This window comes from Orycteropus afer, unplaced genomic scaffold, assembly GCF_000298275.1.
Source record: "Orycteropus afer afer isolate SDZICR_OR568_19922 unplaced genomic scaffold, OryAfe1.0 scaffold00162, whole genome shotgun sequence".
NCBI lineage: Eukaryota > Metazoa > Chordata > Mammalia > Tubulidentata > Orycteropodidae > Orycteropus > Orycteropus afer.
Genome location: NW_006921749.1, coordinates 2,634,461 through 2,661,609, shown reverse-complemented (window position 1 = coordinate 2,661,609; position 27,149 = coordinate 2,634,461). Strand labels below are relative to the sequence as shown.

General features: G+C 38.5%; 1 protein-coding gene across 1 annotated transcript in view; it reads right to left on the bottom strand.

Moving 5' to 3' along the window:
* SPATA5 (spermatogenesis associated 5) overlaps nt 1-27,149 on the bottom strand; it is a 594,939-nt gene that overhangs the window by 422,983 nt on the left and 144,807 nt on the right. Inside the window, exon 11 of the mRNA XM_042781734.1 lies at nt 6,821-7,030. Coding sequence (XP_042637668.1) covers nt 6,821-7,030 — 210 coding nt within the window. The remainder of the gene's footprint in view (nt 1-6,820; nt 7,031-27,149) is intronic.

Genomic DNA, 27,149 nt, shown 5'->3' with positions numbered 1-27,149 from the left:
ACCAGCCGACGGCAAACAACAACAACGTCTAAATAACTTTGTGAAACTGACAGAGTCACATTAGCCAGCCCATCTATCCTAAAAATAACAGGATATTAATTATTCCATAATAGTCATTCAAACAGTGGTAATAACTAAGCATATGTCTTTAACATCAATGGAAATAACTGCCATGTCAAGCAAATGAGGCAAATAAGATAATACTATTTGGAAGAAACTGAGAGAGGTACAGAGAATTTTTAAAGGAAAAAAAAAAAGAAAATCAGAAGATTTAAGACTAGATGAGCCACAAGCAGCAATAAATTTAAAAAAAAAAAAAAAAAAGAGGGAGAATACAGAGTTAAGTTATACAAAAGGCATGAAACTGGACACAGCTTTTGGTGAGACACTAAATTAGAAGCTGCACCAAAGGTCAGAGAAAAAATAACCAAAGCACTAAGGAAAAGAGTTCTTTATAGTGCTGAGGTCTGGGTTTGGGGTCAGACTTCAGTTTCAACTGAAAACTACAGTGAAACAAACTCACGGCAACCCCAAATCTAGGCTCCTTAGCCAAGTTCCTATCAGGGCATTTCTCAGTAACTTTTCATGATCACCATGGACAAGGGAATGACTAACAGGAGAGACTATCTCCACTAAAGCTCTCACTCATTCTGTACCCCCTGCACTCTATTCATTCTGTTCATTACAGTACAGAACTCAATGAAGTTAAACAATTTTTAATTCCAGTTATATTTATTGAATGTCCTCTGTATGCTTGGAACTGTGGCACTGTTTCGGTGCTAGTGCTAGTGCTACTGCTAGTGCTGCTCTAACAGAAAAGACCACAAATTAACAGGAGTTTATTCTCTTACAGTTTTGGAGGCTAGAAGTCCGAGTTCAAAGTGCCAGCTCTAGGGGCTGGGTAAAAGCCCCTCAACCTTGGGCATCAGCTCTGCCTCTTACTCCCAGCCCACTGGAGCCAGAAGCATCTCTTCACTCAGGCAGCTGCTGGCTGCTGAGGCTGATAAACCCAAGGTCAACAAGTGAAAAGGTACAGTCTCAATATTACCAAACCACACGGCAGGCCATTGATTCAAGCCCATTAAGAGTCCCCAGATTGGCAGACAGCATGGCAGGCTGCTGAATAAAGACTAGGTACATGCAGGATTCAAGCATGCCAAAGCTAAAGACCCTTCCTAAAGCTTCTTATATACTGGGAGCAGACCACATCCCTAAGGCAGCTACTCAGCTGCTCACAGTAGATTCCACTATGGAGGTTATTACCAGTATCATCATGTTGTTGTTGTTGTTGTTGTTGTTATGTGCCATCGAGTCTAACCCGACTCATAGCAACCCCTCCTTGGGTTTCCGAGCAGTATCACTACGGAAGTAGGATTGCCCAACCTTCCTTCCGAGGAGTGGCTGGTGGGTTTGAACCGCCAGCCGTCTGGTTAGCAGGCAAGTGTCTTAGCCACTATGCTACCAGAGCTCCCAGTATCATCATAGGGAATACTACATCCAGCTGCCCAGCCACTCAAAAGCAGGCCCAGCCAAGTTGACACATAACCTTACTAACCATGACACCAACCTAAATTTTTTTATTAATAGAATATTTTTTAAAACAGCTTTAGTTTTACAGAAGAATTGAGCAGATAGTAAAAAGAACTTCCATATAACCCCCAACATGCACCTAGTTTCCCCCATATTTAATACCTAAATATGGTGTAATTGTTGCAATTAGTAAGCCAATAGTGATACATTATTATTAACTAAAGTCTACAATTTATTACTATTTCCTTATTCCCCTAGTTTTTACCTAATGTCTTTTTCTGTCCCAGGATCCTATTTAGGATACCACATTACATATATTAGTCTTCACGTCTTCTTAGGCTCTTCTTGACTATGGTTCTTGCCTTGTTTTTGATGACTTTAACAACTGTAAAGAGGAGTGGTCTGGTATGTACAGAATTTCCTTCAATTTGGGTTTGTCTGATGTTCTTCCTATGGTTACACAGGGGTTATGAGTGTTTAGGAGAAATACCACAGAAGTGAAGGGCCATTCTTACCACATCATATGAAGGGTATATATACCATGCACATAAGTTATCATTGAAGATGTTAACATTGATCTTCTGGCTGAGTTAGGGTTTGTCATGTTGCTCCAATGTAATGTTCCTCTTCCTCCTCCTTGTTCCACTCTTTAGAAGTCACTCTGTATAGCTCACACTTAAGAAGTGGGAAGTTATGCTCCCTAAAGCTCTTACTCTTGTCTTTTTTAATGTAATACTCTCAAAAAGTACATCTCAATATAAAGAAAACAAAAATCCTCACAACTGGACCTATAAGCAGTATCACAATAAATGAAGAAAAGATTGAAATTGTCAAAGACTTCATTTGCTTGGTTCTACAATTGACGCCAATGGAAGCAGCAGTCAGGACATCAGACAACGTATAGCACTGGGCAAACTGGCTGCAAATGACCTCTTTCAAGTGCTGAAGAGCAAAGATATCTCTTTGAAGACTAAGGTGTGCCTGACACAAGCTAGGGTATTTTCAATTACCTCATATGCATGTGAGAGTTGGATAATGAATAAGGAAGATCAAAGAAGAGTTGACGCTTTTGAGATGTGGTGTTGGTGAACAATGCTGAAAGTACCACGGACGATGAAAAGAACTAACTGGAGAAAGTGCAGCCAGAATGATCCTTGGAGACAAGAACGGCCAGCCTTCGTCTCACATACTTTGGTCATGCTGTCAGAAGGGACCACTCCCTGGAGAAGGATGTCATGCTTGGTAAGGTGGAGGGTCGACAAAAGAGGGGAAGGCCCTCAACGAGACGGATTGACATGGTGGCAGGGGTGATGGGCTCAAGTATAGTAAGGATCACGGAGCTGGTGCAAGACCGGGTGGTATTTCATTCTGCTGTGCACAGGGTCACTATGATTCGGAGATGACTCAACAGCAGCTAACAACAACAACACTCTCAAAAGCCCTATAGGTATAAATGTTATCCCTATTTTTACACAAACTGAGACTTAGAGAACTTGTTTAAGGTCACAAAGGTAAAAAATGCTAGGGTTAGGAATCAAACCAAAACTTTCTGAATCTTAGGCTAAGTGGTCTTTTCACTATAATACAATTTCAAGAGCACAACTCATAAACAGCTAAATTTCCAGCTCCACGTTATTCAACCACCAGTCTTTCTCTATTTCATCCATCAGGTTCATGTTTCTCTAGAAGCAAACAGCCATTCTTATTAAGGAGCCCTTGTGGTACAACTGTTAAGCAATAACCAAGGGTTGGCAGTTCAAACTCACCCACTGCTCTATGGGAGAAACAACCTGGTGATCAGCTCCCATAAAGATTACAGTTTAGGAAACTCTGTAGAGAAGTTCTAGTCTATCTTAGAGTCACTATGAGTTGGAATCAACACAACAGCACACAACAAAAACAACCCCTTGTCATTAACTTACTCAACTTTCACTCTTAGACCAAAGCTATGCTATTTTTTTTTTCTGATGTCTTTTTTAACTCAGTCTCAGAAATAACTTTCCACTTCTCTGAACCTGACTTAGAACTACTAAGAAACTAACTACTTAGAAACTAGGTGAACTACCTTTCTCAGTGTTACTGTTTTGAACTGCTATTAAGTCAGCTCCAACTGACAATGAGCTTATGAGTAACAGAAAGAAATGTTGCCCAATCCTGAGCAATAACTTGGTGTAATTAATGAAAAGAATCAATAGTAATTTTATAAATGCAGAGAAATGGAAGTTATAATACAATGGATGACAGCTCAGACTCTGATGACAAAAAGTTCTGAGATCAAATTTCTGCTTTATCATCACCACTTTAACCTTGGAGACGTCGCATACCATTCCCAAGCCTCATAATTCTTATCTGTAATCCAGAAACTAATTTTAATCATTCTGTATTAAAAGAAGTATCTTTGCACTTTTCCAGTGAATATCTGCAATATGGCACTCTATCACTTACATAAACTGAAAACAGTGGCTTAGAGATGAAATTGGCATTTACCAAATTCAGATTATTTTATACCTTTGATAACAGAACAGTAGAGGATTTAGTTAAAGAAGGAACAATAATTACATTGAAATGTGCACTGCTTAGACTAAACAACAGGTTATTCTGAAAAAATAGAATATATTTTGTACTATTTATCTCTAAAGCAAATACAAGAAAATTTCCCAATAAGTCAAGGGTACACTAAACACATTGTATTCCTGTACTCACCAATACAACTAATAAAGGACTTGCTGAAAATCTCTGTCAGAGGCCTAACTATCCTTCTTCCAGAATCTGACAATTCTTCATAAAATAAAACAGCCTAGCTATCCAAGGGCAATTAATCTATTACTCTAATACTCAAGCCAAAAGCAAGAGAGAAGCAGAGAGGAAATTTCAACTGGAAAATATTTTGAAATAATTGACCCAGATGACAAACTAAACTTAAGCATATGTCAAGTGCTGCAATCTGCACAAAAGCACATACATATGCCAGAGGATATTAAGAGCTCACACAAACCAAGGTGAAATCTCAGTTCTGAGTAGAATATATATATATCCCTGAATCATTTAGAAAAGATCCACAAAAGAAGTTAAAGAGTTCTTTCATTAACTCAGAGAAAAAGTGTTCAAAGCCTTCTATCAAAAATCTTTATTTTGGGGACTAAGGATAATTACCACAGTGAAATGTTTTAGGGAGTTTTTCCTTTCAATATATCTCAAATACTTGTGTTTCTCAACTGGCTATGATATTTCAGTGTATACCTACTTCTTTCCTAACCACTTTCAAAATGTGAAAGATTTGTTATTTCAAAAGCTCAAATTTAATTATAACACTTAAGTCCCTTGGGGAAAAAAAAAAAAATGTATTGTGGAACTAAAAGGTAACACTTTTCTTCATAGAAAACTAAACTAGAAAGAAGAGAGTTTTATAACCAACTTCTTGGACTACTTCTCCGTACATAAGCTACTTCAACTCTCCTCATAAGCATAAGTTAAATCAAAAAGAAAGGACTAATGAAAATGCTGGAGAAAAACAAACTTTTTATGTTCTCAACGTTTTATTTTAAACAATTTTAAACATATATGAAAGTTGAAAGAACAGCAAAATGAACATACATTGCCCATTAGATATACTCTCCACCAAGACTCAATACTGAACAATCTGTCAAACTACATAAATTCTATACTGAATAAAAATCCATATTAAATAACAATTAGTACCTAAGATATATAATAATCTTGAAGCTATTACTGAACTCAATTTCTTAAGGTAATTTCTTAGCTTCACTTATTTTTGTGAGCTAAAAGAACTAAAACTTAATGAAAAAGCTCAAATTACTAGTCTTATGGCAAGTAATTTTACATAAACGTTGTTGTTATGTGCCATCGAGTCAGATCCGACTCACAGTGACCCCTCCTTGAGTTTCTGAGGCAGTATCACTATGGAAGTAGATTGTCCTATCTTCCTTCCGAGGAGTCGCTGGTAGGTTTGAACCACCAGCCTTCACATAAATAGTGTGTAAGAAAAAACTTTCAAAGAGTCTTCATCATTTTCCCACAACGAAAAACAACTAAAAGTGAAACGCCTTAATTTCTGAAAGGTTGTATACTCAAAAGTCTTAATGAAAATTTTTAATTAAACTAATTTATCCCAATCTAAGTTATCCCAGGACAGGTGAGAAAGCAGTCCTGGTAGTATCTGAAACTATTGGCTTCAACAAAAACGAAATACTACTTTGTAAAAAAATATAAATGCTCTTCTTTAAGATTCAGGTCTAAAAAATTGTGAGTTAAGTCCCCATCAAGTATGTCTTAGATTTCCAACAAACAAACAAACTCACTGCCATCGAGTGGGATCCAACTCACAGCAACCCCTCCTTGGGTTTCTGAGGTGGTATCACTAAGGAATAGATTGCCCAACCTTTCTTCCAAGGAGTGGCTGGTGGGTTTGAACCTCCAGCCGTCTGGTTAGCAGTCAAATACCTTAGCACAACGCCACCAGACAGACAAGAAAAATTCAAATACGTGAATATACAAAATAAGAATAAAAATAGAGATGACAGCAAAAAAAAAAAAAAAGTCAGAAATGCCAGTATTAATGACCAAGCCCATTCCAAGAGATAAGAGAACAGGAACGAAAAATTCAAGATGATGTCTCTTGAAATGTAAAATTCACTCATTACCCCATCCTTTAAACTGAAAAAAAAAAAAAAAAAAAATGCCACAGAACTCTGCAGCAGCTATTAAGTGTAATTGATTACTGTAGAAATTCTTTCTCTGTACCTTCATGCTATAATACCTTCCTCCAAAGAATAGATAATAGAAATATGCAAATGCTAATGGTTGTGTTGAAAATACTGGTTCTTAAAGAACAGACAGACTTCAGACACATATATACTCTGACTATAGAAAGATGTTTTAAAAAATTTTAGATAGAGTTTTATGGTATATAGTATCTAATTTATTTAAAAATTCTAAGCCTATGGAATAGCAAATTCACAAACATTTTTATAATTAGGTCTTGGTTAAGCCAAAGTCATTGGTACAATTAAAAAATGTAGAAACTAGAGATCAATTCCTGTTACACCTAAGTGTAGGAAACAGTGAGAATCAAGGAGCTAAATAAAGCGGTCTTCTCATTATCCACCATAGTTTGCTGATTATGTGCACTAATTTCTTTTCTCTCTTCTGTTTAGTGCCATTAACCTCAAATAAAAATCCATTGCTCTTTAAGATGTCTTTACATTTTCTCCTGAAGATGGGAGGGAGGCAGCAGGGAAGAGAAAAGCCATTAAAAAATTTAACACATTACCTTTATAGCTAGGAAATTAAGTCCACTCTCACTGGCCAAAGCCTTTGCTATCATTGTTTTAGAGCATCCAGGCGGCCCATATAGGAGAACTCCTTTAGGTGGCTGAATACCCATCCGGATGAAAGATTCTGGATGTTTTAAGGGCCACTCCACAGCCTGTTTCAATTTCAGTTTGATATCTTCCAATCCTCCTATATCTGACCAGGATACCTGAAAAACAGAACATTTTCTAAAAATGCATTTTGCTAAGACAAATAGAGGTTCTAAAATGGAGGAAAAAAGAAAAACCTATCATTTACTAAAAATTGTAAGCAGGTATAATACCATTTAAGAATTAAGAAGATCCTAAAAACAATGCCAATAATATCAAGTAAATTAAGAGTATATAAAATGTGAGATCCATATTATAGAAATACCAAGATAAATGTGGTTCTTCTCACAAGTCTTGTGTAAATAAATATGTAAATGATTGAACATACTGTTAAGTGTACTGACTACCTATTGCTGTTGTGAGTAGCTGCCATTGAATTGATCCCAGACTTATGGCAACCCCATGCACAATGGAATGAATCCTGAGCTAGCCCCATGATTGGCTGCAGATCAGACATCTGTAATCCACTGGGTTTTCATTGGCTGGTTTTACAAAGTAGATCATCACGCTTCCTAGCGTGTCTTAGTTTGGAAGCACCACTGAAACCTGTTCAGCACAATAATAACAGCAAACCTCCACTGACAGACAGTTGGTGGCTGTACATGAGGTGAATTGGCCAGGAACCAAACCCAGGTCTCCTGCATGGAAAGCAAGAATTCTAACACTGAACCACCAACACATCATCTAGATGTCTTTAAAAAATGAGGTTTTATCTGTCTGTAAACGGTTTAAATCAGTGATCCAAGGTCTAATCTTTTGTTGTTAGTCACCTGAGTCAATCCCCAACTGATGGCTGCCCCGTGCACAACAGAACAAAACACTGAAAGTCCTGCACCATCCTCATGATTGGTTATGGACCAGACTGTTATATATAGTTTGCAGTGACTGCTTTTCAGAAGTAGACCTCTTAAGTCTTTTTTCCAAGCTCCAATTAATGAGCCCTGTTCAGCATCATAGCAACACTTAAGCTTCCATAGACAGATGGGTGGTGGCTGTGCATGAGGTGTATTGGCAAGGATCAAACCTGGGTCACCTACATGAATGGAAAATTTGACCAATGAACCACTAATGGCCTCAAGGTCCCATCTACACATCTAACTTCTTTCTTAGAAAAATTATTCATACTTCTGTAGGTCCTTATGGAACATATAAGGAGCCTTAGTAGTGCAATGGGTAAGCACTCCACTGATAACCAAAAAGTTAGAGGTTCAAACCCACAAGCAGCTCCATGACAAAAAAGCCCTAGCTATCTGCTTCTATGAAACTTTCAACCTAGGAATACCTAGGAAGCAATTCTACTCTGTCATAAAGGGTTGCTCTGAATTGGAATCAACTTGCCAGCACAAAACATCATTATCAAGAAGGTACTCATCATCTTTTGTCTTTGGTATATTAATAAAGCACATTAAAATTTTGTTACTTTTTCTAAACTGAAAAATAATTCCAAAACAAAATTGTTGTTGTTGTTGTTATGTGCCATCGACTCAGACCTGACTCGTAGAGACCCCTCCTTGGGTTTCCAAGGCAGCATCACTATGGAAGTAGATTGCCCCATCTTCCAAAACAAAATAGTTCTTCATATATTCATTTACTTAATAAATACGTACTAAAAAGCAACTGGTGGCATAGTGCCTAAGGCATGTGACTGCTAACCAGAAGGCTGGCGGTTCAAATCCACCAGCCATTCCTTGGAAGGAAGGTTGAGCAATCTACTTCCGTAGAAACCTCAGAAACCCAAGGAGGGGTCACTACGAGTCAGGTCTGACTTGATGGCAGTGTGTTTGGTTTTTTTTTTTTTTTATAAGAAGCAACTAAGTACCAGATAATGTACATAAGAAACAGAAGAATGAGATAGGAATCAAGACTTTGAAGAACAGGCACATTAATTCAAAGAAGCAGAACAAGCCTTTGGGAGTTCCTAGGGCCTTAGGCACTTGACTGCTAACCAGAAGGCTGGCAGTTCAAACCCACCAGCCACTCCTTGGAAGGAAGGTTGGGCAATCTACTTCCATAGTGATACTGCCTTGGCAACCCAAGGAGGGGTCTCTATGAGTCGGGTCCGACTCGATGGCACATAACAACAACAACAAGAAAGGAAGACTGTTTCCACCAAGAAGGCAAATCTGAAAGCCAAGTCTTAAAGGATGGATGAGATCTGGAAATGGGAAAACAAGTATCTAGTGTGATAGAGGTCAAAACATGAAGGAAGGTTCAGAATCAAGGATGTATGAAGACAGTAAGAGGAAAGAGATTTGAATGAAAGAAAAAAAGAAAAAAAGCTTAAGCCAGATAGCAGAGACACCTGTAAACTATAGTAAGGAGTTCAGGATCATCTTTGTGATCAAGTCTTTGAAGAATGATAATCTAAAAACTGAGATTTACTCACATTTGGAGAAGGGAGAAAGTGTGTGGAGAGCAATAATGGACCTAATGCAAACATACTTTGAAAAAATATGAAAAATGAAACACTGGGCTTGAACAAAGGTAATCAGCGGCAGATGAAGACGACAAACGGGAAAGGTTACAAATCTATACTTGAGAGTTTTGAAGGGAACACTGCGAAGAATGGGGATTCCAGAACACTTAATTATGCTCATGAGGAACCTTACATAGCCCAAGAGGCAGTCATTCGAACAGAAAAGGGGGACAGTGTATGGTATAAAATCAGGAAGGGTGTGTGTCAGGGATGCATCCTTTCATCATAATTATTTAATCTGTATAGTGAACAAATAATCCAAGAAGCTGAACTATATGAAGAACAATGTGGCATCAAGATTGCAGGAAAACTCATTAACAACCTACACTATGCAAATGACATAACTTTGCTTACTCAACGTGAAGATGACTTGAAGCACTTACTGATGAAAGACTACAGCCCTAAGTATGGAATACAATTCAACATAAAGAAAACAAAATTTTTACAACTGGGCCAATTAGTACCATCATGATAAATGCAGAAAAGATTGAAGTTGTTAGAGATTTCACTTTACTTGGCTCCACAATCACTGCCCATGAAAGCAGCAGTTAAGAAATCAGACAATGTACTACACTGGGCATTTCTGCTGCAAAAGACCTCCTTAAAGAGTTTAAGAGCAAAGATGTCACTTTGAAAGCTAAGGTGTGCCTGACCCAAGCCACTATATTTTCAACAGCCTCACAAGCATGGTGAGGCCTTGGCCTTGGTGACAGAAATAACAATGGAGATTGCATGACAGAATTTTGCTAGACCAACAACGTATTCATTGCAAATACCTTTTCTCAACAACACAAACGGCAGCTATACATATGGACTTCACCAAAGGGAGTACACAGGAATCAGATTGACTACATTTGTGGCAAGAGGCGATGGAAAAGCTCAATATCTTCAGCCCAAACAAAGCCAGGAGCTGATTGTGGAATGGACCATCAACTGCTCATATGCAAGTTCAACTTGAAGTTTAAGACAACTAAAACAAGTCCACGAGAGCCAAAATATGACCGTGAATACATCCCTCCTCAATTTAGAGACCATCTAAAGAACAGATTTGATGCATTGAACACCAATGACCGAAAATCAGAACTGTCGGATGACATCAAGAGCATCTTTCGTGAAGAAAGCAAGAGGTCATTAAAAAAATAAGAAAGTAAGAAAAGACCAAAATGGATGTCAGAAGAGACTCTGAAATTTGCCCTTGAACAGAGAAGAGTAGCTAAAGCAAATGGAAGAAATGACAAGATCAAAGAGCTAAACAGAAGATTTCAAAGAGCAGCTCGAGCAGACAAATCCAATTACTATAATGAAATGTGGAAAGACCTGGAGTTAGAAAACCAAAAGGGAAGAACATGCTCAGCATTTCTCAAGCTGAAAGAACTGAGGAAAAAACTTAAGCCTCGAGTTGCAATACTGAAAGATTCTATGGGCAAAATATTGAATGATGGAGGAAACATCAAAAGAAGATGGAAGGAATACACAGAGTCACTGTACCAAAAAGAACTGGTCGATCTTCATCCATTTCAGGAGGTAGCATGTGATCAAGAACCAATGGTACTGAAGGCAGAAGTCAAAGCTGCACTGAAAGAACTGGTGAAGGATAAGGCTCCAGGAATGGATGGAATACACACTGAGATGTTTCAACAAACGGATCCCCAACTGGAGGCACTAACTCTGTTACGCCAAGAGACTTGGAAGATAGCTACCTGGCCAACTGACTGGAAGAGATCCATATCTGTACCCATTCCAAAGAAAGGTGATCCCAAAGAATGTGGAAATTATTGAACCATATCATTAATATCTCACCCAAGTAAAATCTTACTGGAAATAATTCAAAAACAGCCGCACCAGTATATTGACAGAAAATTTCCAGAAATACAAGCTGGTTTCAGAAGAAGATGTGGAACAAGGGATATCATTGCTGATGTCAGATGGATCTTGGCTCAAAGCAAAGAATACTAGAAAGATGTTTACTTGTGTTTTACTGACCATGCAAAAGCACTTGATTATGTGGATCATAACAAATTGTGAATAACACTGAGAAGAATGGGAATTTCAGAACACTTAATTGTACTCATGTGGAACCTGTACATAGACCAGGAGGCTGTTGTTCAAACAGAAAAAGGGAACACTGCATGGTTTACAATCAAGAAGGGAATGTGTCATGGTTGTATCCTTTGACCATACTTATTCAATCTATACGCTGAGCAAATAATCCAAGAGGCTGGACTATATGAAGAAGAACGTGGCATCAGGATTGGAGGAAGAATAATTAACAACTTTTGATATGCTGATGACACAACTCTGCTTGCTGAAAGTGAAGATAACTTGAAGTACTAACTGATGAAGATTGAAGAATTCAGTCTGCAGTATGGATTATACCTCCATATAAAGAAAACAAAAATCCTCACAACTGGACCTATAAGCAGCATTATAATAAATGGAGAAAAGATTGAAATTGTCAAAGACTTCACAATGCTTCACATTGGCTACAATTGATGCCAATGGAAGCAGCAGTCAGGACATCAGATGAACAGCTGCAAAGGACCTCTTTCAAGTGCTGAAGAGCAAAGATGTCTCCTTGAGGACTAAGGTGCGCCTGTCATAAGCCATGGTATTTTCAATCACCTCATATGCATGTGAGAGCTGGACAGTGAATAAAGAGGACCAAAGAAGAGTTAATGCTTTTGAGCTGTGGTGTTGGCGAACAATGCTGAAAGTACCGTGGACTGCTAAAAAACTAACAGGTCTGTCCTGGAGGAAGTACAGCCAGAATGCTCCTTGGAAGCACTTACTGAAGAAGATTAGAGACTACAGCCTGCAGTATGTATTACATCTCAACACAAAAAAAAAAAACGAAAATCCTCACAACTGGACCATTTAGCCTTTGAGTTGTGGTCTGGGTGAAGAATACTGAGGGTACCAAGGATACCAGAAGAATGAACAAATCTGTCCTGGAATAAGTGCAGCCAGAAAACTCCTTGGAAGCAAGAATGGCCAGACTTCATCTCACCTACTTTGGTCGTGTTGCTAGAAGAGATCATTCTGTGGAGAAGGATATCATGCTTGGTAAAGTGGAGTGTCAACAAAAAAGGGGAAGACCCTCAATGAAATGGGGTGACACACTGGCTGCAATGATGGGCTCAATTATAGCAAGGACTGTGAGGATGGTGCATGACCAGACAATGTTTTGTTTTGTTGTATATAGGGTCGCTATGAGTCAGAGCTGACTCGATGGCACCTAATAACAACAATAGCTAGGAATAATTCTTTCTCCAGGTCTTCATGAAAATGAATAAACATGGCAGTACAAACCTGATAATCTCCAATGCGATAAACTTTGGCATTTAATACATTCAAGACTATTTGCCTCTTAATCTGTTTTATAACAAGTCTTTATTAAAAACAGGCTTCAAAATAAAGTTAAAAACTGATATTAAACCCTGAAGCACCTCTATGAAAGATATATTTTGAAAACAACCAAAATAAACTATTTTTAAAAAAAATCTACATTTTGAGAGGTTTTCTCTTTAATAATGGATGTGGAAGTAGTAGCAAACTGCCACCTAGTCCAAGAGTTGGAGGCAGCTTGTATCTTAAAAGAAGTTTGATGTTCTTATTGGAAAACTGACTGTTGACTGAATAGGCAAGAAAACCAAAAAACCGACATCCACTTTGTGACATATTCTGCTCAAGACTTGGTCCATTGTTCTGAAGGTCAGAAGAACCAGTAGAAAAGTGAAACAATCCTGTCTCCTACCTATCTTCTGACAATTTGAGCTCTGGCTTTTTCAGTTTCCATCTCTATTCCTGTCTTAAATGTATCCTTCACTATGTTCTTCCCTCAGTTCACCAATATTCATTGTTTCTCCCTATCCTTCAAAACCTTATTTTGATATTGTTTCTACTTAATGTTGAATCACATCTTCTTCTTTGACAACTAAAATTCTTGGAAGACAGTTAATATCCTTCTCTACCACAATCATATTTTCCACTCTGCATTTTAGTTAGTTAAGTATTTATCTTCCCAAGCAGACATTGTTCTCTGACGGGGTAGGAAAAGAGAATAAAAGGATAAAGACAGAAAGTTTAAGACCAGTGAGAAAACAAAGACTGAGTGAGTTATGTCAGAAAGTCTACTACTCAGTTTAATCCAACAAATATTGACTAGGTATCTACTTAACATTAGGGTGGCTCCCGAGAGCTCAATAGTTTCTACCTACATTGAGTTTTCTTGCCCATATTTCCATAAATGAGCATATTTCCATAAGTAGGCAATTATTATATAGTGTGACATATGCTAAAAGGACAGAAAGTATAAATATATGATCAGATAAAGCTTTTCAGAAATTACATTTAAGGTGTTTAAGGTGGTTCCTGATGAACATATAATAATTACCCAGCTAATATAACAGTAAATGGAAAAGAGGAAGGAGAAAAAAGCATTATACACTAGAGGAACTAAAAGTAATTCAGAATTGCTAGAATTAAAGACAGCCAGGAGGGCAACAGAAACAAGGGAGGTCAGCAACATAGGGAACCATAAAACCATGTAGAACCAAGAAGAGATCACATCATGAAGACCATGAAAATAATAAAATGAAGACTTTACCCTCTGAGAGAAAGAGCTACAAATATTTAATTAGGTAAATGACATGATCTTATTGGTTAGCAGTTCAAACCCACCAGGCACTCCACAGAAAAAAGGCTGGGCAATCTACTTCCATAAAAATGTACCACCTCAGAAACCCAATGGGGGTCACTATGAGTCAGAATCAACTTGATGGCAGTCCTTTTTTTTTTGTATTTATATTTCTAGAAAATCACTTTGGTTAGACTGTAGATTGGGGATTAAAATAGAGGTAATGGGTAGCTTCATGAATGTGGTAGTTACAGTTATGTGTCAGCTTGGCTGGGCCTGGTTTTGAGTGGCTGGCAACTGGATGTAGTTATTCTTCATGATGAGATTGGTAATCAATTCCATGGTGGAATCTACTGGAATAGTTGAGTAGCTGCCTTAGGGATGTGTTCTGCTTCTAATACATAAGGAGAAGTTTTGAGAAAGGTCTCTGCAGGCTTTTGGCATGGTTTGTACCCTATATGTAGCCAAGTCTTCAGTCAGCAGCCTGCTATGTTTCCTTCTAACTTTGGGACTGTCTCTGGACTTGAACTTGTGATCTGTTTGGTAATCTTGGTACTGTGCCACTGTATTTGTCAACCTTCAATTTGTCAGCCTCAGCAGCCAGCAGGTACCTGAGTTAAGAAAAGGCCCAGCTTCGATGGGCCAGGAGCAAGAGGCAAAGCTGAAGCCCAAGGTCGAGGGGGCTTCAACAGTCCCTAGAACTGGCATTTTGAACTCGACTTCCAGCCTCCTAAACTGTAAGAGAATAAACTCCTATTTGTCAAAACCATACACTTATGATACCTCCTGTTACAGCGGCACTAGAGAACCAAAACAGAATTCGGTACCGAGAATGGGGTGCTGCTCTGACAGATACCTAAAATGTAGAAGCAGGAGTGGAGTGCATCCTTGACCCGACACCCTGACAGAGAGATCCCGGCAGAGAGATGACAGCAGCAGCAGAGCCAAGATACTGGTATGAGACAGTGACACCCTTACCAGCTCATGAAGTGAGGAAGCTAAGTGCTTTTGGGGTAGAAAGATTTCTGGCGGAGTGGGTTGTATTTGGGCATTAATTAGCAACAAGTGAGAGACCAAGGAAGTAGGAAGCAGAGCTGCCTCAGCCTCAATGAGTAGGACCATGGCCTCTGGGGGTTAAGCCACCACAGTCTGCTAGGTTTCTAAGGGTCAGACCTTCACCAACTTGGTTCTTCAATGTTGGGCTACCATACATGAGGACCAGGAAAATGGGGCCATAACCACTGCCCAAACGAGAGGGGGCATGGCTGCCATGCCCAGGCAGCAGAGGAATGGGGCCTGCCAAGCCAAGAGAATGAAGTCATCACCTCAGATGAATTAGGGGACTGGAGCCACCCAATTAAGGAGATGTGTACAGATGCCAAAGTTGACAAGGGGTGGAATTGTGGTAGTTAAGGTTATATGTCAACTTGGCTAGGCCTAGTCTTGAGTGGCTGGGCAGATGGATGTAGTTATTCCTCATGATGCAGATTAGTAATCAACTCCATGATGGAATCTACTGGAGCAGCTGAGTAACTGTCTTAGGGATGTGGTATGTTTCCAGTACATAAATAGTAGTTTTGAGAAAGGTCTCTGGAGTTTTTTGGCATGCTTGGACTCTGCATGTAGCCAGGTCTTCAGTCAGCAGCCTGCCATGTTTCCTGCCAACCTTGGGACTATCTCTAGGCTTGAACTAGGTATCTGTCATGTTGTTTGGTAATCATGGTACCATGCCATTTTATTTGTTGACCTTGAGTTTATCAGCCTCAGCAGCCAGAAGCTGCATGAGTTAAGAAAAGACTCCAGCATCAGTGGACTGGGAGCAAGAGGCAGAGGTGAAGCCCAAGGTCGAGAGGCGTTCAACCAGCCCCCAGAGCTGGCACTTTGAACTCAGACTTCTAGCCTCCTAAACTGTAAGAGAATAACTTCTGTTTATTAAAACCATACACTTGTGGTATCTCCTGTTAAGAGCAGAACTAGAGTACCAAAACAATGAGCCATACTTAATTACTATCATTTTCTTTTTTTTTTTTCTTTTCTTTTTGTCTGATTACTACATTTCTTAAACTAAAGGCAAAAATCAAGTTTTCTGCAAGCATATTGATTTTGCACCTGAATGCCAAATAAATGAAGATCTTTATTCAAAAATAAATACAAATCAAGTTTAAGAGTCCTAATGCATAGAAAGTCATGGGAAAAGTTGGTCTGTAAGAGAAATACCAGTATGAAATCATAAAATCCTATAACTATAATGGGAATTCAAAAACTAGCTGGTTCACTACTCTACCTTCAGACAGTATTTCATCTTTCAATACCTCACATTTTTCAACAAACACTATTTTATGCTTTTGTTAAAATTTTAAAAATTCCCGAAGTTTCTTTTTAATGTTACAATATCATAACTGAGACAAAATTATTCCTACAATCTAACCTAAAGTATTCTTGGTAATAGTTGGGTCCTTTCTTTTTTATCTTACCCTAATGAAACCAGTAAACAGCTGCTTACATATGGTTTTGTAACATTTTGAATTAATAATAAAATTAAAAGTAAAGGAACAGCTATCAAACAAGTACAGACAGAGCAGTGAGATAAATTTCCCAAGGGAAAAGCCCCCACAGATATCTTATACTAATCTCCGGACAAGTATACAGCAACATACAAAATGGAGAAAAAGAAACAACAACAAAAAAAAGCTCAACTCCAATTACAATCATAGAAACCAAACAACCTGATGATCAGGTGAAAAACTTTAACGGACAAGTTCCAAGGGGAGCCAAGGGGAGTGAAATATAAATTAATAAAATGGGCATAGTCAGTGGGAGAATTACTACAGGAGAGGAATTCAGTAGTTCCAGAGAGACTGACAATGTTTTTAACGTGTACACCTATGAGGCAAAATCTTCATTTGCTGGGTGTCAAATTTTACGATACCAGGGACAAAAATTCTTTTGAAAGTATTATTTTCCAGAAAATACTATAATAAAGAGTACTTTTCATTTTATCTTTTCATACTAACAAACCTCCATGTGAGGGCAATTAATCAAGCAGTAATGAAAAGACTGTACTGTTTCGAAATCTCTGTTGGGCCATATACTAATTTTGCAACTATTCAAATGTAAAAAATACATGTATTTGTTTAGAAATCACAATAAACTATTGAGGATACTACATGATACAGAAAGAAATGTGAAAAAATTCAACATCCAAAGTCCAAAACAAAAATAAATACGTTTCTAGATGCTACTTTAATGAGATACAGCAAGATTAAGAAGGAGCAAATGTTAGATCTAAGGGAAAATAAATAAATAAGAGCCATTAGTTTTACATAGTGAAAAGCCAAAAAATATTTTCCCATTGTTTAAAAAATACATTGTAAGGATTTAAAAACCAAATTGATGTTCCAGTTCTGTTATGGTGTCATGAGCCTTCAAACTGATTAAAAATTAAAACTTTAGACAAAATACAAAAAAATATCTGAGGTCTCTGAAAAGTAAAGAAAAGCAGATACATTGTGATGGAAGTGAAAATGTAGATCGGTGACATACACAAGGTTAGTAGGAGGGGCTAAGTATCCTGCGGTTTTTCCCTTCTCTTTTCTCTCTCAGCCTCAGTGGTGGGCTCTAGCCAAAGAACAGAGGGATAGAGCAGCAGAGCAGGTAATTAAAACATTTCTGATAGAAATGTTGTTTTTCCAGCCAGAACTGGGGAGAAAGAACTCTAGGGGCCCAGAAAGAATGAAGGAAGCCAGATACAAGAAGTGGTGAAGGGGATTCCTTATTTGGCACATGAAGCTGGCCTAAGTCTTTAGTTCACTCCTGAGCTGTGAACGAATGGGCAGCCCCAAACCAGCACAGCTAAGGCTAGGAACACTTCAGTGATATTTAAGTCATGCCCAAGTCTGAAACCAACCCCTCAGTGACATACACTACTCAAACAAGAGACTAAATCATAGCAAAGGCTTTCAATATTGAACTGAGTTTAGAACCATGACCCACTGAAGCTAAGGCAGAACTTGTGGTCTGAACCCAGCCAAAAAAAAAAAAAAAAAATGCACTGCCGCTGAGTCGGATCCTGCTCATAGCAACCCCTCCTTGCGTTTCCAAGTCAGTATTACTATGGAAGTAGATTGCCCAACCTTCCTACTGAGGAGTGGCTTGTGGGTTTGAACCACCAGCCCTCTGGTTAGCAGTCAAATGCCTTAGGCACTACGCCACCAGAGCTTCCAACTAGATAGAGTGCCTGCTAAAAGAAAAGAAACAAAAATCAAAAATCCCCCAAAAGATTATAACATGACCAAGAGTCTATACAATGTAACAGACACAAGGTCCAAGGTAGAAGCAAAAATCATTTGACATACAAAGAAATCAGCCAAATATGCGTGATCAACTCTCAAAAGAAAATCAACAGATGCCAGTTAGTCTAAGGTAACTGAAATGTTAGAATTCTGAAACAAAGATTTTAAAGCAGCTTTGTAAGTATGCTACATGAAGTAAGGATAAATGTTATTTTTACCATGAGGTACAAGTAAACACAGTTGAAAAGAACAGAGAAGTTCTTAGCAGAGAACTTGTAACTACAAAGAACCCAATGGAAATTTTAGAATTGAACCAGATGAGAATTTTAGAACTGAAACAACACTATCTGAAAATAAACACTCATTGGACAAGCTCTTAAGTAAAATGGAGATGATAGGAAAAAGGATCAAAAATCTGAAGACTGATCAACAGCTATTATTGAAACTAAAGACTAGAGAGAAAGATTTGAAAAAAATTGAACAAAGCCTTTATGAAGGAACCTGTGGGAAGTGTTAAAAATCTAACATATGTGCCACTGCAGTCTCAGCCTTAGAGAAGTGATTGAAATAGGAAAATTATTTGAAAAGATAAAGGCTTAAATCTCAAATTTCATAGAAGGCAAGCCAAAGCAACAAACAAGTCAAACACATGATATGCTTAAAATTAGGTATTTGACATTTATTCCATATGAATTTTGCCTTCATTTATTTTTAGAAAAAATTACCAACATGAAAATTTTCCCTCCAAATTACTTCCCCTCTTTTGTGTCTTATTTCCATATTGCATAAGCAATCTTAGGTTGAAAGCATCTCACAATTGAAAGAACATATACAACTATGCACCAAAACTTTGTCACCAATAGTATACACTGAGGGATTTGTTGTTCTTTAATAAATGGCAATGAGAACTTCACTAATAACAAGATTATTGAAGAGAGAAACTCCTATAACTCAGAATTAGTAAATGACAATATTATGACAAAGAAGGGAGTTATTCAGGTTACAAACATACACACACACACACACACACAACAAAGTATGAAAATTATGATCAACTTAAGACAAAAATTTTAACTAAATTTCAAACTGTACAGATTTCAGAATCAGTTTAATAGTGTATTAAAACCTGGGTTCAATTTAGAAAATATTACTAGAATACAATTACACTTTAATAAATTTACTAATTTGTCCTCAAAGATCTGGTTATGTATGAAGTCAAACCTTGTAAATATAATAATAAATTATTATCTAAATAAGCTTCATTAAATCACAATATCATATGCTTTAATTCAGCCTAAAAACAGCTAGCCATTTCCAAATTAAGCTTTTAAAAAACTACCCATTTTTGTCTAAGAAAAATCAGATAAAATACGGAAACTTTACACTAGAAAAAAACAAAGCAATAATAAAAAAGAAACACTCAAAACATGAAAAGAATATAAAGCTTCACCTAGAAAATTCTTAATATCTCATTAAAATATTATGGTTTCTCAAATTTACCAAACCTGTTGAATGATTTCACTGTCATCAACAGAAAACACTTTGAATAATGAAGGATACTACCAAGATGAACTACCATTTTTCTATGAAATTCCTAACAATTTTACTATGAAATAGCAGAACTGGGAAAACTTCAAGGAAATGAATGATACAGAGGAAAGAAACAGAATTTTTACTGGTTTGGCTCCCAAGCTCAGATGCTAAGCATATGTTTACAAGCTTCCCAAGTGAATTTTAACTCAATCATACAGAGCAGTAAATAACCAAATGCCCTAAAACTAAAAGAAATCATATGACAGGTCCAGAAAATTTTAAGTAATAAAAATTTTAACATGAGTTTTCCTGCTTCTGATTATTAAATTTTTCTTTGGGAATTTGTGATATGCGTGAGTAATAATCATATGTCCTCAAATGGAAGGGCTCTTTTGCTATATACACGTATGCACCACCTGGGCTTTCCAGTTTGGTAAATAGGGTAATCAATAAACAGATGCATATTTCTTTTGTATTATATTAGAGCTAAAGTAGCCAAAAAGGGTAGAAGTGGCAGGGGAACAGGTTAGGAGGATGTGATAAAGAAAAACTAGGAGAGAGTTTAAGAGTTAGGAATGAACCAGCATGTGTGTGTGGTCAGAACTAGTGGGGAAAAAAAAAAGTCAACATGTTACAGCGTGTAAGAGCTATACATATGCATTACATTTTGTAGCTCAGATCTATCTCAATAGTTGGGTCATAAATTCAAACTCCTCTGAGCTACTTTGATGGTTGATGGATAATAAAAATTTCTACATAAACAAAAACCTTTCCCTGGCAAGGCTGGATAAAGAAGTGCTCTAAATTTTTGTTATATCAGAGACAAAGAGAAAAGGCCTCTTTTTGTCAGAAAGCTAAGCGAACTCATACAAGTAAACTTCATAAGCAGCTCAAGATTCTGTGTCCTGAGATACAGATCAGAAAGGAAGCTCCCATATGGGGAAGATTAACCGATGTTGACCAGGCAGTCATGATGTTGGGGGTAAGAGGATTGCTACTGATGTGTTGGCTTCAGGTCAACATGTGTGAGGAGAAAGCCCAAATAAAGAGTAAAGGAGCTATTAGAAACAATCCTTACAACACAAATCTTCTTGCTGTTGTTAGGTGCCATCGAGTCAGTTCCGACTCATAGCGACCCTCCTAAGTACAGCAGAACGAAACACTGCCCAGTCCTGTGCCAGCTCCACCATCCTTGCTATACTTGAGCCCATCATTGCAGCTACTGTATCAATCCATCTTGTTGAAGGCCTTCCCCTTTTTCAGTGACCCTCCTCTTTACCAGGTATGATATCCTTCTCCAGGGAATAGTCCCTGCTGACAACATGAACAAGTAGGTCACACGAAGTCTGATCCTTCTTACTTCCAAGGAACATTCTGGCTGCACTTATTCCAGGATAGATTTGTTAGTTCTTTCAGCAGTCCATGGTACCTTCAGTATTCTTCACCAACACCACAACTCAAAACCATCGACTCTTCTTTGGTCTTCCTTATTCATTGTCCAGCTCTCACATGCATATGATGTAATTGGAATTACCATGACTTGTGTCAGGTGCACTTTAGTCTTCAAGGAGATATCTTTGCTCTTCAGCACCTGAAAGAGGTCTTTTCAGCAGATGTGCCCAGTGTAATATGTCATCTGATATCCTGACTGCTGCTTCAATTGGTGTTGATTATAGAACCAAGTAATATGAAGTCTTTGACAAATTCAGTTTTCTCTCCATTTATCATGATGCTGCTTATTGGTCCAGTTGTAAGGATTTTTGTTTTCTTTATATTGAGGTACAATCCATACTGCAGACTGTAGTCTTCAATCTTCATCAGTAAGTGCTTCAAGTCATCCTCACTTTCAGCAAGGAAAGTTGTGTCGTCAGCGTATTGCAGGTTGTTAATGAGTATTCCTCCAATCCTGGTGCCACATTCTTCTTCATATAGTCTTAATGAGGAATATTTAGACAACAACAAAATATTTAACTTTATTATCAAAGCTTCCCCTGGCTGCTGAGTGTGCTGCATGCAATAGCTGGGGGTATGAGTTTAAGTGAAATAGTACTAACTTAAGAGCCTGGGCCTAAAATATACCCCAAGAAAATCCTTAAGAAATGTGATATGTATCTGAGGTTAGGCACAGATTGAATTTAATGAGACAGGTTAAAAACCTTTCAGGGAACTAAGCAAACCTAGATGATCATATCAGTGAGCAAACATTGACTGTCATAGGGTAGAAGATGTCTAACTGTGCCATCTTTTATAGTTTCTCAAAAATATGAGAGCTCATGCATTACAGGAACATATTTACTGTTACTAAGAAAGCCAGAGTCCTCCAGGCATGGTTTGCAGAGGTTTTAGTATCTCATATATCTCTTCATTAGTCACTCATTTATTCATTCATTCAGTCAGTCAGATACATTCATTGTACTGCATGCTAATTACACAAGACATTGCAGGAATATACCAATAAACTAAACTGGCATGATCTCTGCAACCTAAAACTTACAATCCAGAAGGACAGGCACAAATTAAACAGATACATTAAGAATTATTTCACTTAAGTGCTAGAAAAAAAATGTATAGGATGCTGTAAGAGCAAAAACTGGGCTTCCAAGATGATATGGCATTGAAGCAGAAGTATGAAGGGTATGTAGAAAGCAAGCAAAGAGAATGAATGAGGTTGTACCATTTAAAGCCCCTAATAAAGAGCTCTGGTAGCACAGTCCCTAAGGCATCTGACTGCTAACCAGAAAGTTGGCAGTTCGAACCCACCAGCCACTCTATGGAAGGAAGATAGGACAATCTACTTCCATATAGATTTACCACCTTGGACACCCAACAGTTGATCGCTGAGTCAGAATCCACTCGATGGCAGTGGGTTTAATTATCTAATTAGATGCTGCTGCTAAGTGCAGTCCAATCAGTTCCGACTCATAGCAACCCTATGTGCAACAGAACAAAATACTGCCCAGTCCTGTGTTATCGTCACTATTGCTGCTACATTTAAGCCCCTTGTTACAGCTATTGTGTCAAACCATCTCGTTGAGGTTCTTTTTTCTTTTGCGCAGATTTTTATTTTACCAAGCATGATGTCCTCCTCCAGGAATTGGTCCATCTTGTAAACACGCCCAAAGTACATGAGACAAAGTTTCACCATCCTCACTTTCAAGGAGTATTCTGGTGTACTTCCAAGATAGGTTTGTTTGTTCTTCTGACAGTCCACGGTATGTTTAATATTCAACATTCTTCATTAACACCATAATTCAAATCATCTCTTCTTCTTGGTCTTCCTTAATAGGTCTTAATTATCTAGTGTTGTTATAACAGAAATATCACAATTGAGTGGCTTTAAGAAACAGAAATTTATTTTCTCAGTTTAGGAGGCAGGAAGTCCAAATTCAGAATGTCAACTCTAGGAGAAGTATTTTTCTCTCTGTTGGATTTGGGGGAAGGTCCTTGTCTCATTTCAGCATCTGTTTCTTGGAGATCTCATGTGATGTTGCATCTGTTTTCCCTCATCAGTGCTTGTTTGCTCTCTCAATCTATTCCTTTTATATCTCAAAAGAGATTGAGTAGGGAGCTCTGGTGGTGTGGTGTCTAAGGCAACTGACTGTTAACCAGAAGGTTAGTGGTTGAAATCCATCAGCTACTCCACAGAAGGAAGATGGGCCACTCTACTTCTGTAAAGCTACACCACTTCAGAAAACCCAAAGGGGGTCACTATGAGTCAGAATCAACATGATGTAAGGGAGGTTTTTTTTTTTTTTGGTTTACACTAATATGGCCTCATTAACCTAACAAAGGAAAACTTATATCCCAAATGGCATTATAATCACAGGTAGAGAAAGATTTACCACAATTTTGGGGGAACACAATTCAATCTATAATAGGTTGTGAGAGAAAGGCATTTCACCTCTCTGGTCTTCCTCCCCAAAAAAACAGAACAACAAACTAACCATAAGAAAACATCAATGAACCTCAAATAGAGAGACATTATACAAAAGACCAGACTAGATACCTCAGAATTGTCAAGGTCATCAAAACAATAAAATACTCCAACTATCACAGGCCACAGAAATCTAAGGAGGTTTGAGGACTAAATGTAATGTGGTATCTTGAATAGGATCTGAGAATCAAGGAATTGGGAAATAATAATGAAATCTAAATAAAACATGGTGTTTTGTAAGTAGGTAAGATAGTATTCAGGAAAGGTTAACTCAGCAGGCCTAGGTTGCTCAAATCTTGCACATTCCAAAAACAGGCTTGTCCTTAGGACTGACTCTTGGTCAGCTCTTAGGAGATAACTTCTGAATCCTTAGAATATTCTGCTTAATAAGAGTTATTTTGTATACCTGAGGCCTTCAACCAGGCTATATCTATGTTAAATGCCTATCTTTGTACATCTAAGGCCTTGGATCATGTTGTTACTGGCTTCACTAGGTAAGTTTATCCTAAAAATATGATTTATGGTAAACACCTGTACTTGCTGTAGGGGTAGGGAGCAGGACTCTGAGTAGCTGAGGTCAGTCATACAGGTGCTGCATACCTCATGACTGATGCCCAATAAAAACCCTCAACACCAAGGCTCGAGTGAACTCCCATGAATGGCAACTCCATGGGAGAGGATACTCAGCACCTTGTACCCGGTTTCTCCTGGACTTTGTCCCATGTGCTTTTTCCTTTTGCTAATTCTGATCTTAATGTTTTGGTTGTAGTAAACTGTAACCATGAGTATAACAGTTTCTGAGTCCTTTGAGTCCTTCTAGTGAATCACAGAGTCTTCAGGTTGTCATGGAGATGCCCAACAAAGATAGATAGGTAACACACAGACACATAATAAAATTGCAAACAACTTAAGAGTTCTCCAAAATCCATAACTCCACACACTCCTCTACCTCCTACCTGTATCCATGCCTAGCAAGTAGGCTTAATACTTACCTCGGGCCTATGACAAGTTCTCAAACATCTGCTAATGTTCAAAATGAGTAGAATCAATCTTCCCCACTTTCTCCCCACTTTTACATTATATCCCATTCCACTTTAGACTAGTCATCCTTCTCCTTGGGTAAAAACAAGGAGAGAGTAAATTTTCAGTATTATTTTTCAAAACTTGTATTAAAAAAATGAAGAATGTCTCTCAAGAGTAAATTAAATTCTGATGTAGCAAGTGTTTATGTCCTGCACTGTGGCTTGGCTATAAATCATTAACTCTGGGTCATTCAAAAATTATAAAAGAGAAAACTTTGTTTCTGATGAAAGAATGAAAGAGACAACATTTAAACCTGCATATGAAATTAAAAAAAAAAAAACCTGCAGAAAATACATGAAGTACCAACTCTCAGGAGACTGAATGTCAGGATCAAAGGACAATAATCCTTAAGTGAAGGGAAACGAACTAAGTGAGTCCTATGACTGCACTCAACTTACTGACCAAAGAAAAGTTTACATGTTGAGGCAATGAAAAGGATAGTTCTGGTAAGATGGTAAAATAGGCAGAAAGACTGCACAGACCCTCTTCAACAAAGAAAAGGGGAACCAATTAACACAGATACAGAAGATAATCCTGGACACCTGAGCTTTGAAGGGAAGGATATAAAAGTGGACTACACTCCAGCTAGCAGAAGAATTTGCAAGAAAACACCAAAAAAGGAGACATACAGAGCTGTAGTCTGGCAGCAATCATGACAGCACAGACAGCTTGGATATTGCCAAGTGGTGGTAGGACCTAAGAATTAACCTAAAAATCAGCCCTGCTAGCCAGGGACTATACAGATGACTACTCTGGTGCCTGGTGAATAAAAGGGGAAGCAGCGAAGAAGAAGGCGGGATGAACTATGGACTTTTGCCTGTCTGGAGTGTACAACCATTTTGAATGTTTACAAGCAGTTTGACCATTTTGGATATTTAAAGTAACAGCATTCTCCCAGATTTCAGGGACTTAAGAACAGGCTCCACTTGCCAGGAATCATGTTCTGGTTACCTGGTACCACTCTGACAGGAAATATACCAAAATGGGATGGCCTTAACAAGCAGGAGTTTATTCTTACAATTTGGAGGCTTTAAGTCCAAGGTCAAAGTGCCAGGCTGTAGGGGCTGAGTGAAAGCTCCTCAACCTTGGGGTCCAGCTCTGCCTCCTGCTCCCAGCCAACGGGAGCTAGAGGCGTTTCTTCACTCAGACAGCTGCTGGCTGCTGAGGCTAAGAAGCCCCAAGGTTGACAAATAAAAAGGTACAGTCCCGATGTTACCAAACCACACAGCAGGCCATTAACTTAGGTTCATTGTAAGTCCCAAGGTTGTCAGAGCATAGTAGGCTGCTGAGCAATGACATGGCTACATTCAGAGTCCAAGCATGACGTAGGCTAGAGACCATTCTCAAAGCTTCTCCTTATATACAGGAAGCAGACCACATCCCAAAGGCAGCTACTCAGCTGCTTGTGGTAGATCCCACCATGGAATTGATTGCCAGTCTCATCATGGGGAATAACTACCACCAGCTGCCCAGCCACTTGACCAGGCCCAGCCAAGCTGACACACAAACATAACTACCACACACCACAAGGACATTCCAGACACGGACGCCTGGAAAAGTGTGACATTACCCTTGTTACTCTTATATCCACACCCTCTCGGTGAACAGAGGTGCAGCCATCCCTTACTCTCACCCACCTTCTAGGCCAGCAGGAATTCCATCCCAGTCTGTGTGCTCAGACAGAGCCTGGGTGCCCTGCCCAGATTTTTTTGTTTTTTCCTTTTTTTTCTTTGGTTTATTTTTGCCTGTTTTAAAATTATTATTATTATTACTATTTTTGTCCTTTTTCTTATTTTTCTTTACTCATCCCTTCCAGAGGAGCAAGGAAGGGGATAAAAGCCTTGAACCCGACAGAAGAGCAATCAGCCGAAGGGATTAGGTAAGGAGGGGAAACTCAGGCCCACCCAGAGTAGCAGGCTGGAAGAGCAGGAGAAAGGGGAAAAAAGCCTTGAACCCAGACAGAAGAGCAGTCAGCCGAAGGGATTAGGTGAGGAAGGGAAACTCAGGCCCGCCCAGAGTAGCAGGCCGGAAGAGCAGGAGAAAGGGGAAAAAAGCCTTGAACCTGGACAGAAGAGCAGTCAGCCCCAGGCTTACAGGTGAGGAGAAACAACGCAGGGACGCCAGAGTAGCAGGCCGGAAGAGCAGGAGAAAGGGGATAAAAGCCTTGAACCTGGACAGAAGAGCAGTCAGCCCCAGGGTTACAGGTGAGGAGAGACAACACAGG